This window comes from Nyctereutes procyonoides, unplaced genomic scaffold (assembly GCF_905146905.1).
Source record: "Nyctereutes procyonoides isolate TBG_1078 unplaced genomic scaffold, NYPRO_anot_genome, whole genome shotgun sequence".
NCBI lineage: Eukaryota > Metazoa > Chordata > Mammalia > Carnivora > Canidae > Nyctereutes > Nyctereutes procyonoides.
The window spans coordinates 38319574-38336657 of record NW_026575082.1 but is presented as its reverse complement, the minus strand read 5'-3'; the positions used below and the strand labels follow the sequence as shown (position 1 = coordinate 38336657).

General features: G+C 37.4%; 1 protein-coding gene across 1 annotated transcript in view; it reads left to right on the top strand.

The window, feature by feature from the left end:
• LOC129514579 (thrombospondin type-1 domain-containing protein 7B) overlaps positions 1-14731 on the top strand; it is a 741731-nt gene extending 727000 nt beyond the window's left edge. Inside the window, exons 24-27 of the mRNA XM_055333257.1 lie at positions 490-572; positions 2890-3082; positions 6599-6686; positions 13715-14731. Of these exons, the coding sequence (XP_055189232.1) occupies positions 490-572; positions 2890-3082; positions 6599-6686; positions 13715-13796 (446 nt within the window). The 3' untranslated portion in view covers positions 13797-14731. The remainder of the gene's footprint in view (positions 1-489; positions 573-2889; positions 3083-6598; positions 6687-13714) is intronic.
• Positions 14732-17084: the final 2353 nt, after the last annotated feature.

Here is a 17084-nt window from a genome sequence, read left to right as displayed (position 1 = left end):
TAGTGTGGTCCATGAATCTATTAGTGGCATTGTTTTAGCATTTGGTTGTTGACAATTGGCTTATTGCCTACTTGGGGTATTCAGGCACTGGAAAAAACTACACATAGAATGAGTCTTTAAGCAGATATATTTTCTGCTCCTGAACTTAAACTGAAATTTCATCCATTCTTTTCCTGATCTTGGCCCAGCACACAGATGTTGCCCTCGAGCAGAGCCATATGATAGAATGACATTGCCAATAAGCAGGTATAAAAACTACTGCAAACATCTTGTTAGCAGAACCTCTCATCTTGAACAATTCTTCCTAAAGTAATCAATAAAATAAAGCTGGACCATGTATAGGCAAATACATATAAAAAATAATACTGTTACAGAGTGGTCAGTGCCTGAGAGGAAAAAAAACCATAATGTTTATCATAGAAAAGTCCACAAATGATGATGGTGGGTTTTTGTGTTATTTTTTGTTTTGTTTTGGTTTGGTTTTTGTAGGAGGCTGCTCCCCTCAGGCACGTCCTGCTGCTATTCGCCAGTGTAATCCAGCCTGCAGAAAACCTTTTTCCTACTGTACACAGGTGAGTCCTGTGCTAGAGCCTTCTACAGTTAATTGCTGTCTTCTGCGTATGTTGTGTGTTTTCCAGTAGGCTACAGCCCCAACAGCAGTTCCATGTACTCACGGTACCATCTAGAGGACTTTGCAGGAATAATCACAGATACTAAGGATTTTTTTTTTTTTTAATAGGGCCGGGTCTTAAGTAAAACAGTCTTTTTCTATATATCTCCATCTATAACCAAATCTGCCTATCAGATAGCTAATTCATACTAGCTCTGATTATCAATAAATGTTCTCAGTTGATTTATTCTTTCATTCTTAGCCTTCCATCTAGTCAATCTATTTAGAAAGATATTATAAATGTTCATATTTGCTAATATTGAATAAAATTGATTACACTTGACTATGGTACAAGTAAATTTTTAGTTCATTTTAAATAAGTTAAATATTCGGCTATGGAGAAAAAGTATTATGCTCATGTGCACACATTTTCTTAAAGCAGAACTCTTTATCTCTGTTCTTCTCTCTTAACTCCCATTTATGACTGCTCAGGAATTAATGCAGGATGTGCAATGTGTTCTAATCAATGGCACTCATAGTGAGCAGTGCATATATAAAGTTATGTCATGTTCCTTAAAGAAACAAGTTTCTTCTTCTTATGTGCTCTTTCCAAAAATGAGCTGGTTAAAAATAATTTAATTATTCAGTCCTAGTTTATGGCTTTTTCACTTCAAGGTGGGTTAAGTCTTTACCACAGAAAAACTAATGCCTAAGCTTATAGAGGAGAAAAGAGGTCAGCAAAACTTCATATACTAATCAGATTTGCAAAATAGAAGTCATAGCTTTCCACCCCCTGTCCAGATACCCTCTTTAATAAAACATAAATACTGCCTTGAACCTTTGGCACACCTGATTGGTTATAGCTTTTCCCTTAGACAAGAGATGATCTTAATTGTCTTAATTAGCACTCTATTGAACACCATGCAATATCCTCAAATGAAATGCTGTAATGTCACTATTATGGGAATGTTGCCTGTTTAGTAAACAATGGGCAATTACTAATTATTTTATCCTAGTTTTCTGACCTTTTCCTTTTGTAGAAGTATTAGTTTTTAGTCTTTAGTTTTAGTATCTATTTAGTATCAAATACTTATTATTTACTGCTCCTTAAAATCATGTGTTCAGTTAACAATCAGTGATCCAAATACATAGTCCCTTAAGACTCACCCAAACTTGAGTGGGTGAAAGGTTGAGCCTGTTCAAAAAATGCCAAATAGTTTTAGGTAAGGCACTACAACAGCAAAGTCATACAGAGTCATACTTTTATGCTTAACTTGTTCTGTTCTTCTCTGTTGTCTTCATATTTGCTGGAGGATGGAAGAGCAATTATTTTGTTTCACTTCTAAAGGCAGAAAGAAATCCTTGCTGTAACTCACCATAGCCAGCATCTTGGAGAGGTTTATTGTACAATGAAAATGACCAGGAATTCACAGACAAGCATGAAGGACACATTGTCATAATGCCAACTTGGATGTAATGTGACACTCAGGTTACTACAAGGAAGGATATGGGACAAGTGCCTTGGGTGAAGTCTGTTTTTTCTCCACTTAGGCTGCCTTCCTTGAGTGCAAAACCAAGCCTGCAAGCAGAGAGGTAGTTCAGACTAGTTAGTGATCAACGGTAGAAGGTGGTAAGCAGCATTCAGCAGCTGGCACAGTAACAGACATCAAAGAGCATAAAGCCCAGAGGCACTACATACATAATCCCTGTTGCTTTACTTCTCAGCATCAAGGGCAGCAGGTTCGAATGAGTGGGCAGGAATCTGAAAGAGTTGTGGGGAGAATGAAGGATAATTTGATTAAATATCTTAAACATCTCTGTACTAGAGAAAAAGAATGTAGTTAATGCCCTCCGTTGACAAAGAATTGTGATTTCTTACTTGCAAGCTGTTAAGAATTGTCAGCCTGTAGAGAAATCTGATGATGTCTTTAAGGGGCGGCTCAGTGGTTGAGCATCTGCCTTTGACTCAGGTCATGATCCAGGGGTCCTAGGATTGAGTCCTGCATTGGGCACCCTGCAGGGAATCTGCTTCTCCCTCTGCCTATGTCTCCGCCTCTCTCTCTATGTCTCTCTCACGAATAATTAAATAAAATCTTTAAAAACAAAGGGTTGACTTAGGAATTTGGAAAAATGAACTGCTTGGTTTTTAATCTCTGGCAACTCTGTTGCTGAAAAACCCCAAATTGCCATAACACATCGCACATGTATTAAATGATTCTAGCTTTTAAATTGTTCTTTTTCACCACTGTGTAACCATGAAACTATTTTGTATGCTGTAGGGTGGAGTCTGTGGCTGTGAGAAGGGCTATATAGAGATCATGAGATCAAATGGCTTCCTGGATTACTGCATGAAAGTACCCGGCTCAGATGATAAAAAAGCTGATGCAAAGAACCTTGCGGGGAAAAACAGACCTGTGAATTCAAAGATACATGACATTTTCAAAGGATGGTCACTTCAACCCCTTGATCCAGGTACATTTCAGTTAAGAGTAAGACATACACGTTTTCTCATGGGGCATTGGGGTTCATATTGTCACCACTACTTATGACAGAAAAAATGGAGGGAAGAAGAAAAAGAGGTGAGACAGAAGAGGTAATGTGGTCCAATTCAAGGTTTCCCAGATTTGAGTGTCAAAAAGAGGTAGTCCCTTTAAATGTAAAATGTTCCCATGGTTGGGTGAAGATAAATGAAGATAAGTCTCTCTTACCCCCAGTCTGAGATATGGAATTAAGTCCCCAAATAGTAACTTTTAAAATTATCTTTTCATTGTAAATTACCTCTGCAAATGTGTATATAGAATTGAAATTAAGAGCAAAAGTTGGAATAGATCAAGAACCTGCAGATAACCTTAGGAAATGTCTAGGGACCCTATGTGGTTTGAAAAATGCTGTTGGAACAGTAAAAAGCCTTAATCTCAGAAACAGACCTTGGCACCACGGCTCAGAATGTACCTGTTTTGTGATTGAGTGTAACGCTTTCACCTCTCTCGATTGACTTCATAGTGAGGAAACCCGTCCAAAGTCACCTTCCTTACAGAACTTTTGTGAGTTTTAACAGAGTGCTGGGCCTACAGGGCTCAGAAATTGGTGGTTATTTTTTTTTAAGATTTTATTTATTTATTCATGAGAGACACAGAAAAAGACAGAGGCAGAGATATAGACATAGACAGAGGGAGAAGCAGACTCCCTGTGGGGAACCCAACACGGGACTCAATCCTGGAACCCCGGGACCATGCCCTGAGGGGAAGGCATACGCTCAACCACTGAACCACTCAGGTGTCCCAGGAAATGATGGTTATTAAAGATAGAAATGAAATTTGTTAGATGCTTTCTGTGTACCCTGTCCTTCTGTGCTGGTTACATTGCATGAATGATCTCATTAGGTTGCAAAAACCTAATGAAAGGCCATCATTGCCATTTTTGAGATTAGGAGTCTGAAACAGAGAAAATGAATGGTTCTTTGCACTTCCTACCACCACTAATAGGAAGATCCAAAAGGTGGGCCATTCAGCTCTTTCATAGTGTTTATCTCAGTTTTCCCCTTGTAAAGTATGCAGAAAATGAAAACAAGATGCTTGGTGCTAATCAGAAGTACCTTTTCCAGGAAACAAAATTCTACTAATAACTAAGCAAAGTGGCCTAACAGGGCATGGAGAGGAAAAAGGCAGACAGAGCTCAGGCAAAAAATACCCTGGAAATTTCCTCCCAGCCCCCAGGCCTCTACAAATCAAAAGTGCCTTAAATGATGTACTTCAATGAACCAAAAACCAGAGCCTGGGGCTCAAAAGACACTAGATCTAGTAGGAGAAAAAACCAGAGCCTGGGGCTAAAAAGACACTAGATCTAGTAGGAGAAACCAGATGTATGCTCCTCATCCAACTTTTCAGAATGATTATGGTATCTTATGCATTTCTGACTCCACTGTATATATTTGGGTATGCCATAGATTTTAAAATCATTTCATTAATTTTGTGATTAAATTAGCAGTAGCTTTAAATCTGAAGGAAGTGTGATATGAAATGTAGCCAGGCTCACCCACTGCCTATAGACTCCAGTTCCAGAAGAGAATTAGGGTGAGGTTCTAGAGAAAGGATTGCTCAATTCCCTAAATGAGGTCCTTAGCCTTTGGGTGGCTAATTAAAACCTCAATAGTGGTATGCATGTAAATATATATATGTATCTGTTTTCCTCATGAGAATGTAAATGAATTATGAATATCATTTTGTGCACATATATATTTGTATGATGAGTTCTTAGAAAAGAAATTTTACAAAATATGATACATATTTCCTAAATGTCTCTCTAGAGTTTGCTCCAATTTATATTCTCCTCATGAGGAAAACATTGATACTTATGTATAAGCAGAATAAGGAAAAAGAAAATATGATACAATTATACAATGTCTCATATTAAAAAGAATGAGACCTGCCTTGTGACCTAGCATGGAAAATTGCTTTAAAAAAAGTACAAATCAAAATATATGCATTTCTTTAAAAAAAAAGGTGTTATGTATTTGTATGCATGTACTCATATGTTTGCGTATACAAAGGGAGCTAAAATGCTTCACAAGGAAACTGGTAACAGTGATAGCTCTTGGCTCGGGAATTGAGAGAGGGTATCAGGGCGACTTATTTTTCACTACACATCTTTTAATAATTTGAAGTTTGATCCTATCCATTATGTTATTATAAAAACTTATATTCTTTTTTAAGTAACATGGACCACATACCTCTACTCTTGGGATTTAAAAGTACTGAATCCTCCAAGTACTTCAGGTCTGTGAGATTTAGGAGTGAAAAGATGAAAGGTGTTTTCTCACTCAGGGAAGATTTTTTTTTTTCAAGTGTAAAAAACTCAGAAGAGGGGATTTCATCATTAGTGTTTCAAAGAGGTCAGAATCAAAGCTTTGTTAAAAGTTTTATGACCATAGAAAAGTATCATTACTAACCTTGAAACCTCATTCTAAAACCTGACTGAGGCTTTAAAGTGTCCTGTAAACAAAAACGGTAATGGGTAGTGACAATATAATTGAATGTAATTGTGATTTTATTCCAAACAAGTGTTGCTTACAATACACTTTGATAGTTGTTCATCACGCATATGCCTTTCAAATATGATGCTGATATGGTTTTTTGGACCTGCAGTTAATTATATTCATGTAGTCTAATGAATCTTCTGTGTGTATCTGTGCTTCAGAAAGGAATGCAGTTCCTTTGGGATGCTAAGGCATTGTCTTCTCAGTCTAGTTAACTGTGCTCACACAAATAGATCAGACTTATTTGGTTTTATTTTTCTTAATTCTGGCAGATGGGACATCAAAAATGTCTACTTTAGGGATCCCTGGGTGGCGCAGCAGTTTGGTGCCTGCCTTTGGCCCAGGGCGCGATCCTGGAGACCCGGGATCGAATCCCACATCGGGCTCCCGGTGCATGGAGTCTGCCTGTGTCTCTGCCTCTCTCTCTGTGTGACTATTATAAATAAATAAAAAAATTTTTAAAAAATGTCTACTTTATATGTGTGGTTACAATTTGACATAATTTGGTTACTTTATTAGCATATTTGGGCATATAGATTTTGTTCATTCAACATCATTTCAGGAAGTAAAATCACCAAAAGTGGTGATGTAACAATTTTGTTTACATACAGGATTACCTCTTAATTTTTTGGTTCTCTCGGTGTTGCCAAATGTATTGCAATACTTTTGTATTATATATATAAGACTATACACACATAAAAACCTATTTAAAAAGCCTGACAAATGTTAGATTTTATGAAGTAATGATTATTGTTGTGTGCTTCCCATTTGAAAAATTTGATAGACTTCCATTTTACATTTTCACCTTTGTTGGACATTTTCTAGCTGTCACATATGAGTAGTTTCACTGATTGTGATTTATGCCAGTCTCAGAATTCAGATGATAAATATTAAACTCAGATGAGAAGACTTTTGTATGCTAAACTTGTTATTTAATCTCTATTTTTAAACAGATGGCCGAGTAAAAATTTGGGTTTATGGCGTTTCAGGTGGAGGTTTTCTTATAATGATTTTCCTAGTATTTACTTCCTACCTTCTTTGGTAAGTACTGACAAGCAAAACGCTTGTATTCCATATTCTTAAAGATAAGTGACATATTATATTAAAGTGTCATTGGCCATTATAACTGGACTCAACTCACAAATAATTATCAACAGATAGTTGAAATAATTTATCTTTAGTGTCCTCATTTGACATAACTTTCTTTTATGTAGTTTTCAAATAATATCAGAAGATATAAGAGATAAATTATTTTTCAGCCTTGACTGCACCTTAGCATCTCTTAGTACCTGCTGGGGACTGATACTTGGGCCCCAGCCCTAGCGATTCTGATTTAATTAGTCTTGCCTGTAGCCAGGTCATCCAGATGTTTAAAAGCACTCCAGGTAATCCTAAAAAGCAGCTAAGGCTAAGAGCTATTACTTTAGATCATTCTAATTCTTAAATTGACCTATCTTGACCAGTGGGTTCAAACAACCTGTTTAGTACATTTTAAGTAGTAGAGCCAAGTGTTTATCCACATTGACCAGATTTGAGAGAAAATTTTCTGTCAATTCCAAGACCCCCATTTTGTAAGTGACTTGTGCCTGAAAATTTTATCATTCTCAGAAAATGATTATTGGTTTACTGTATAGAATATATTTTAGTTGATGAGCTGCTATTGAAGCCAGACAGAAGTAAATACATTTGAATGTTTTCAAGTGTGTTGAGTATATTTTATTAGCTTCCCAAGCAAAATTTCTAAAGGGTCTTTTTTTTTTTAATTTTCATGAGATCAAAGTGTTACTTTGCTTTTTTCTCCAAATTGAGATCCTTATAATCTATTAAAGTATTTCCTTGAGAGTTTTTACCCAAGTTTTAATCTTGATTCAAATGTAGCCTCAAATATTCATATTTGAGTCCTATTTAGCCTCAAATTATGTTTCCAAGGTCACACAGGTTTTTAAATATTTGCTCTGGATCAGTGAAAATAAGATGACTTTAATTCTTTCTGCCACCTATAGTGCTAGAAATTGAATCTCTTGAAATTGGATTTCTACCCAACTAATTTTTCCATAGTGCTGTAGTAAAAAGTAACACCTTCAGGTAGTCCTTCACCCTATTATCAAATGATTTAACCAATTTTTATGTCTCAGTTGATATATTTTGTGTGTTTTCCTAGATCCTGTCTTAATGAACAAATGTGAAGTTGAAAGCCTTATATGAGGTTTACAGTGATAGGGTCTATCCATCACTAGAAAAGATTAGAAAAGGAGGAAAATATCTTATATTGCAACAAAAGACATGAAGATTGGACAGGAACTTCTCTGAAAGTAATGGCCCAACACAGTGTAAGGGAATCAGATAGTTTGTTCTTCTGTAAAAGCTTGGAGGGATTCTAGTTGTTAATTAATGTTTAATCTCTTAGGTATTCTAGGGAAGAGGGAACCATAGGATTTGGAATTGGGGACATAGTAATTAATAGTAAAAGTCATTAAATTTGCCTTTCTACATTTCTCTATTCCTTCAACAATAAATATTTATTGAGGCCCTTTCTGAATGACTCTAAACTCTAGGGATTAATTAGGTACATCACTGAATTCTGGAAACAATTTTCTAGAGAATTTTTAAAAGATCAATGCAATTTTCCCTTACTTTTTAGTGACCAAATTACATAAATATTGATGTATAGTATTTCTCACATCTATTTTTTCATCTTCAGTGCTTGGATTTAGTCATCTCCATTTGGGAGTAGCACAATGGCTACATATTGGGACTCAAAACAAATGCTCTTTTCTGCTGTCTACAGCCAAATAGTCTTCCTAAAATTTAGCCAGATGATCAGTCCCTCTCCTACTCAGATACCATCAGGGGCTTCCTTTGACAGCAAAATGAAAGTCATGTTTTGGCTGCCTAGCCAGCCAATTAAAGTCTTCTATAATTTAAGCCTGAACAATCCTTGCAATTTCATCTTCTATCTCCATATGCCTTGGACAGTCTGTCTGGTGTGTTGTGTAAGCCCAGATAGATTTTTCTCATTAAAGACATTAAAAAAAATATTTCCTTTAAAAACTAAACTATTTTGATAAAATGGTAAATTTCCTACTGGAATATTTAACCTATGTGCTTAGTTCTACAATCCCATCAATCCTCTATTATTTTAGTTCATTATAATATACTCATTTTCTCTACTATCATATTTCATAACAAAGTTTGTATCCATCTTTCAGATCACTCCTTTCCACAGGTTTCAGGTTTTCAAGTTTACCATCTTCATTTCTATCCAGGTTGTTGAGATACAGCACTTTTAATCTATTTGTGTTGCTGTTTCAGAAGTTTTATCCCAAGACCCCACATACCCATTCACATGCATTAGAGAAGTTCATCATTTTATTTGTACTGTGCATGTGTAGTTTTGATGTCTATTATGCACTTCTTTATATTATAAACTCTTCATTATATGAAAAAGTTATAAGTATTGAATATAAGGCTACCACCTCTTTCTGGAGGATAATTTTTTGTGAGCACCTTATATTAGGGTACTTATAGTGTTACCTTCTAATTTTGCAAGGAGACTTCTGTTTCCAGGGTTTCCTCCTCCTATCCCATTCATCTAGAATGGTTTTTCATCATTAGATATTGACACTCTATTGGTTCTTCCCAGTAAAACTCAAATGCTAGCATTTTCTCATCAAACAGCCTAGAATAACTTGGCCATTCCTCCTCTCTGGCATTTACTCAAGGCTGTGATTATAATAATTTCTATAAATATCTTCTGCCTCTACCACCCAAAGTAGAATAGTGGATAAATAAATATTATACATAGGTTGCCTTTCCCATCCTCATGATAATCTATTGTGTTTTTACTGTTATACCTATTTTAAAGAGAGCTAAGTGATCCCCAGAAAAGTTCAATAACTTCTCTGAGGTCATCAGCCTGGTAAAATCACCTCTAGGTTTGCCTAGGTCCAGAAGGTCTCTCTTTCCACTGGTCTTCCAGTCTGTAATTTCTTTCTCTTGAGTAATCCTAAAAACTTTTTAGATTCAATGTGCCATCAATAGCTTTCATATTTTTTAGAAGCTCCTTGTTTCCCAAGTAAGCTATAGACCTAGGAACAGACCTATTGATATCAAAACACATACCATTTACTGTTACTTATGAGTTACCTAAAGAGTCCAAATAGATACTTTCATGGCATTTACTTCTATTAAATAGCTTGCAGAGGAGTTAGAAGATGACAGTCTTTGAGATTTTATATTTTCTCCCCAAAATAAAAGACTTAGGCTAAGAGAACTACTATAATATTCTAGGCCTTAAGTGTATACTTTAGATGAAGGCAATTTATAATAAAACTTAGAAATGCTTTTGAGAAAATATAGAAAAATAGCCTTCTTAAGGACTACTTCGTTCAGATACAACCCTTTGTACATCTACCATTAGTGTTCAGAGTTTTTGAAATATTATTGATGCCCCTGCTCCCCTGGCAGTAAAGATCCATGAGGCAATTTAGTGAAGACAAGCACTGGGTAAGCTTAATCTAGACATAGTGCCAGAAAATTGTTCCAGATAACTACAGCACATCTATTCTGCACTGCCCAATACAACTCAGCAAATGGGCCCTCGTTTGGCCCAGTTTTGAGTAGTGCTCCCACTTCCAGAGGCTCTGCCCTCATGAGTGGCTACCTAACCCAAACACCATTTCAGGCTTTCATCAAGCTATTTATTTTCTACTGCCCTGGGGATGAGTCCTTGGGGCTTGAATTCAGTGGTGCTATTAAGTGCCAAGAGTTTGCCCAACAGTCGATAATCAGTTTGCTTTCCCAGCTTCACACGTTCATCCTTTGCTAAAATGCAACTGATCACGGAAGAGGTCACTTTAAATGTGTGTCATGCAGTGATCTCCGTACAGCCACTGTTGCCTAATAGCTTTATCCCTGTGCGAACCCCGAAAGTGGTGGTGGCTTTCACGAGTGCTCCATTAGGAAGAGTTATGAGGCGACACCTCAGTTCGACAGGCAAGAATAATGTGATGGATTAGAGATCTACCTTGGGTACAGGATGAGTGGTGGTGGCCTATGAGGCAGGCATCTGCAGGTCCTGATTTTGTGTGAGGTGGTCGCACCTTCCCTGATACCAGAGTTGAAGAGAAAAAAAAAATATTTTTAATATTTTTTAAGGGAAAAAAAGGGAGATCTCCTAGTTGCTGGATTTACTAAGGACAGCCCTGCAACACAGCCCCTTCTCTCAGGGATCTTTTTACCTAGCTAGGAAGCTTTGTAAAGCTACAGCTACCCAGCATGTACCACCTTACTCAGTTTGCCAACATTTGAGAACTATTTATAGTTAGGATATTAGAATCTATCTGTTGACAGATTACACAATTCTAAGAGATTCATAATAAAATAAGGCCTTCATCCCAGTGATCCCCAGCAAACCCTATGTGGGCCACCCCATCTGGACCCCTCTTTTTCTCCAAAATTCCATACATGGAAACTTATTCATAAAAATAACTCAAATATTTGGAGAATTTTATAGGCCTAACACACAGGGTGGCCAAAATTAGATGTCTCCCTGGCAGTATCAATATATGGATTCAGCCCTCTCTGTCCCTTTCCCCATTCCCCAGCTCTTCTTCCATTTCTCTTTGCCCAATAGCCTTTGGCAAATACTAAGAATGGATTGTTAAAAACTATTTGGAAGCACCTACATTTCCTCCCTCTCTCTTCCCATCCCTTCCAAAAGGCAGGAGCTATAGAATGGGGAAGATCCCAATTGTCATTTCAGATGAACTGTCTTGTATCAGGACAACCTCCACTATCACCAGAAACACCACCACAGTGAATGCACAAACTGTCACTTCCCAATTGTCCTAAACTGTTGTGTGATTTCTTAGTACTTTTAAATGCTGCAAATTAGCATTCTCTGGACCTCATTTCAAGCTGGGTCCATCATTCTTTTTTTTTTTTTTAGGATTTATTTATTTATTTATGATAGAGAGAGAGAGAGAGAGAGAGAGAGGCAGAGACACAGGAGGAGGGAGAAGCAGGCTCCATGCCGCGAGCCCGATGCGGGACTCGATCCCGGGACTCCAGGATCGCGCCCTGGCGCCAAACCGCTGAGCCACCCAGGGATCCCCATGGGTCCATCATTCTTTATGCTATAGTCTAGGCCAAGCAATAGAACTAGAGCCACTGAAATATATATTAATATAAAGTTAAATTGAATGTTATTCTAATAATTATACAATGAATACCTTTTGAGAGCATGAAATTAGTGGCTGAGGATCCCACAGGAGGTTTCTGCCTCTCCTCGGCTTCTCGGATTGGAAGGTAATTGCTTGCAGCCCATGCCCAGCACTCAGCTCTTCACCCATTGAGCACCCACTGCCCCACAGATGCCAGGCAGGAGCACTGATGGAACCTGTGGCTTTTCCTATAGTGATTTTAAAAACCATTTCTAATTTCTTAAGTTTGCTGCATTATCAAACCAAGGAAGATAGTTTTAGAATTTGAACATTTAAATTAGGTGATTCTCCTTAGACCCATTTTAATTCTATCAAGCATCTCTTTGTGTGTATGTCTGTGTGTTTGGTAAATTCACCTAATACAAAATTCTCCATTTTAATAAAGAAAAAGAAACCAGACACAAAGACCACATATATTATCACTGCATCTGCATGAAATATCCAGAATAGGCAAATCTCTAAGAGGTGGAAAGTTAAGTGGTTGCCAGGGGCTGATGGTGGGGGAGATAGGAATACCACTTCTGTAGGTACAGAATTTCTCTTTGAAAAGTTCTGGAACAAGATAGGGTGATGGTTACACAACATTGTGTATTACTAAATGCCACTGAATTGTATACATTAAAATGTATTTCTAATTTAAGCTCAAAGCTTAAAAATTCCCATGTACAGACAAAATGTTTCTACCACATGCCAAGTTAATGGCATGGATACAGAGAGAGTGGACTGAAGAGGTTAAGGACCTAGGCTTATGTGTTAGATGTGCTTAAATTTCAGCCTCAGCCACTCAGTGACTTGTGGGAAGGCAAGTGATCTCTCTAGTCCTTCTCTGTAAAAAAAAAAAAAAAAAGAAAGAAAAAAAAGTATTGACCCTAATGCTTTCCCTCTCTCAAGGTTGTTCTGGAATTGAGATATTTTATGAGGTATTTTAATATATTTTATGTAAAATGCTGAATACAAGGCAGGGCATTTAGTATATTTCTAATTAATAATAGATGCTACTGTAAAATTAATACATTTGGAGACAAGGAAAGAGTTGGCTCCCTACTTGTAAGGGTAACCCCAAAGAGATGAGCTCTAAAGGCATGGCAAAGCAAAGGCACTGAAGAAGGAAGAGAGACAGTATGGTAGGTGTGGGGCACTATGTGACAAAATTCAAAGTATAAACATTCATAAATGCAAACTGAGTTTCAACCACACTAAGAAACAAAGTATAATGCAGGCTGTCTTGCCCCAGATCTGGGCTATCACTGTATGATTTGCCAAGGTTACTCAACTCCAGCTTCTCTGTGAGAAGGAGGAGCAGCCCTTTCTGTCCTGGCAAAATTGTCAACCTCAGGTGAAACAGGCCAGGTGAGAGTGACCCTGCATGGTGCAGGATCAGAGAAAGTTTCCTGACAGACTCTGGTGACATAGCATCTAAATGTCAGGTTTGAGGCCAGCACAGAGGCATGTTTACTTACTCACAGAACTAGGCTAAGGCAGAGGAATCTGGCTGCTTCAGCTGCTCATGTGAAACATCTCTGATGTGGGGGTCACAGTAGCTTAGGAATTAGTGAACATCAGATGCTTTTATTACTGAGTATAAACAAGACGAGAAAAGTAGCTCTCTACCAAGTTCATTGTTTCCATGAAGTCCTTTTCTAGGATTTTGGGGGAAAAAAATGATAGCTTCTCCTTAAAATAAGGTTAAAATATGCAAGTATACAAAAATGAAACCCACAGTTTCAGAGCGCTCAATCTTTTGCCACTTAACTACTTGAATTTCTGTATCTCACAATTGTCTTTGGCAGATGAAACAGAACTCTGTGAACCTTTATCTGAGGATTTTTTTTTTTCCCTTTGCAGCAAGAAGCCAAAACCACATCAAAGCACACCTCCCCAACAGAAGCCTCTGACCTTAGCCTATGATGGAGACTTAGACATGTAACCAGAAAAAGAAATCCAAATGTAGACATCAACTGCCTTAACCACTTTCTCTTTTGTAGCTCTCAGACTTCTCAGTTTTTTGAGGAATCTCATGATGTGACACATTGGGCAGAATACAAATACTGCAAAAGTAATATTGCCTCAACTTCATTTGGACATGGAGTCAAGGATTATTAAGTCTGCCATTTTGCTTTCAAGTTGTTTGTGGGTGTGTGTTTAATTTTTTGATTTTCCCAAGGGTCCTGAAAACCCTTCTCTTCCTGTTTGGAAATGGGAGGAAGAAAACATGATGGAATTCCCACAGACTTCAGTAAACTTTATCTTCAGCAGCATGATGACAATCTGGAGGAAAGTCCAATCAAGGCATTTACTGTAAATGACGAGCCTGACACTGCTTTGTTATGCACTATATTAGTGCAAGTCTTTATTCTTCCCATAATTCAACACTGAGTTTTCTAGAGTTTACATTGGTTCAAAGACTTTCAAATTGGATTGCCTATTTTCATGAACACAGAGAGAATGGTTTACCATTTCAGAAATTCTCTGAGTTTTTACCTTTAAATATTGTATTTTGTTTTGTAGCCAGGGGATGATGGCACTTCACGGGTTGCGTTTATTGAAAAAAAAAAAAAAAAAGAGTGGGCATGAATGCTAGTTTAGATGAAAGCTAGGTGGCTTCTGAATGAAATATGTATTGAGTGTTAGGTGGTTATATTGGAAAATGAGGGAGAATGAGGTAGATTATTTGGTTACTAAAACTGTATTTTAACAGAAATTTAGCCATGTAGATATAGTACTATACCATCCACACTTGTAATTCAGTTTAACGATGACAAACTCTGCTTTTGTAATTTCAATTTTCTTATCTGAATATTTATAAATTCTTTTTTTGAATTTAATTATCTGACCTCATTTAATATACATCGAACACCAATCCTGTTTGTAGCAAGTCTTGCTTTTATAAGGTTTCAATAATACCTAAAACCATTAAAAAGCTGAAACCATTTTATGAAGATAATTGTTTGTAATCGTAGATGTTGAGAGTAAGAAGGTGCCATCTTGTGGTATTGACTTGTATTTATAACAAATAAAGTGCTCAAGAGACTGAGATGTTGCCCATTCTAGATTTATTCAGTTATGAATTGCCCTTGCTTTGACAAAAACTGTTTTACTGACAGCTTCCCTGTGTTACCCTTGTAGGGATTGACAGCTGAAATCACTGCCAAAGAAAAGGATCCTTTTTGCACTTTCTCAACACTATCAACTACACTATGAAATAGAGCCAACTACAATTACAGAGTAGCTTTGAAGGGATATTTAAAGCTCAGTTAATATTAGAACAAACCGCTGAAATAAGGCCAACACTGATATGTAAATGACCTAAGAAAATGGAAATGTTGGAAATGTTAGAAATGTGATACAGTGAGGAAAAGAGGATGCTTTCATTTATACTATGACTTCTGTTAACTGGTTTGGTCCAGTGGCACTAGTGTTTAAAAAGAAAAAAAAAAAAAAGGATGGTTTATATCAATAGTGTGACTGAGCAAATAAGCCCTGGAACTGGCCTCTTACTAGTTCACTTAAATGAAAGCGTCAACGGGCTTCATAGTAATTCAAGAGATCCTGCTTCAGAAATCAAATCTTGGCTATGCCCTTTACCCATGTGTGATCCAGCATAAGGTTTACAAACTATCTCTGCCTCAGTTGTTGACCCATACAATAATGAAATCATTATCCTCTTAAGTTAGACATCAAAATAAATATCAAATGGGTTTTTTGGTTCAAAATAGCAACGTAAGAGGATCACCAATTCATCCCCCCCACCTTGAGACAAACCAAATCTACAGCTTCCTATGGAACAATTACCAATGAAATAAACCCATAATATAACCCACAAATAACATAACTACTACACATCAGACAAATGAGGAAATACAAACATTAGAACAGGACAGTCTGAGACACAATCTCACCGTAAGCTCCACCAATGGTGCAGTGACCCACAGTTGGAAGGGAACACACAACCACAAGATTCTTCCACAGCAGCATATGTTTGAACCTTACTTTTGGCACTCCCAACTTTTAAGACTCGTGCCTGAGAGATGGATCCCCCACACACATACACCATCTAGCTGTGAAAGCCGATGGTGCTTCTATCCACAAAACTGTAAGACTAGAAAACTGAGAAATAGTTCTTCAAGGATTCACACAGACTCACAATGGCTAACCTCTAGGGCACAGCATACAGGCAGCAGTCTTTCTGTGAAAGAGGCTATCTACATCTCTTAAAAGCTTTGACCTGAGGGTCAGGTATCTAATTTAATACAAATCTAGGGGCCTACTAAGATACAAAGATCATAAAGGCTGGTGGACACCATCTTTATGCTCACCCACTAAGTTATTCAGGTGGCTAATACCTCCTAGAAAGGAGACTGTACCTGCAACTGGGGTCTGGTTTTTGTGGCTGTAATCCAAGGGAGGCTTTCTGATCATCTGACTGGTGGCCACTGGGCATTGTGTGCATAGATTCAATGAAAAGATAATCAAACCACAAACAATATTTAACTGGCTATTACCCTAGGGCTCAGTGAATAAGGAGCAGATAGGAGAGCACATCTCCTAGTCATCTCCTATATAAGAGGTATATTTGCATAGTTGAAAAGCTGCTGCCCAAGAGTCTAGCTTCTAATCAGCCTGAATCTAAGTGTTGGCTGAGGTCCTCCCCTTTAGTTCAGTAACAGGTCTTGACAGACCCTCACCTACCGAGAGCCACAAAGAACTAAGTAGGTTACTTGGACAGTCACAAAAGTTTGACAGACCAGCAGGGTTAATCCAAAAGTTTCATCAGTGCAAAGCCTACTCCTTCAAAACTGGTAGAGGTGGCTATTTTATCCAACAGATAGAAACCAACACAGAATCAAGGCAAATGAAGAAATAGGAATGTGCTCCAAATGAAAGAACAAGATAAAACTGCAGAAAAAGATGTGATTTATCTGACAAGGTGTTCAAAAGAACAGTCACCGACCCATCAATGTACTACAAGAGACTCACTTCAGATCTAAGGACACATGTAGACTGAAAATGAAGAGATAAAGATATCGCATGCAAGTGGAAACCAAAATGTGGGATATCTAGACTCTTATCACACAAAACAGGCTTTAATGCAGACTGTTACCAGAGATAAAGAACATCATTACATAATGATAAAGGGGTCAATACAAAAAGTATATAAAATTTGTAAATATTTATGTACCCAACATAGAAGCACCTAAAATAGAGAAAGCAAATA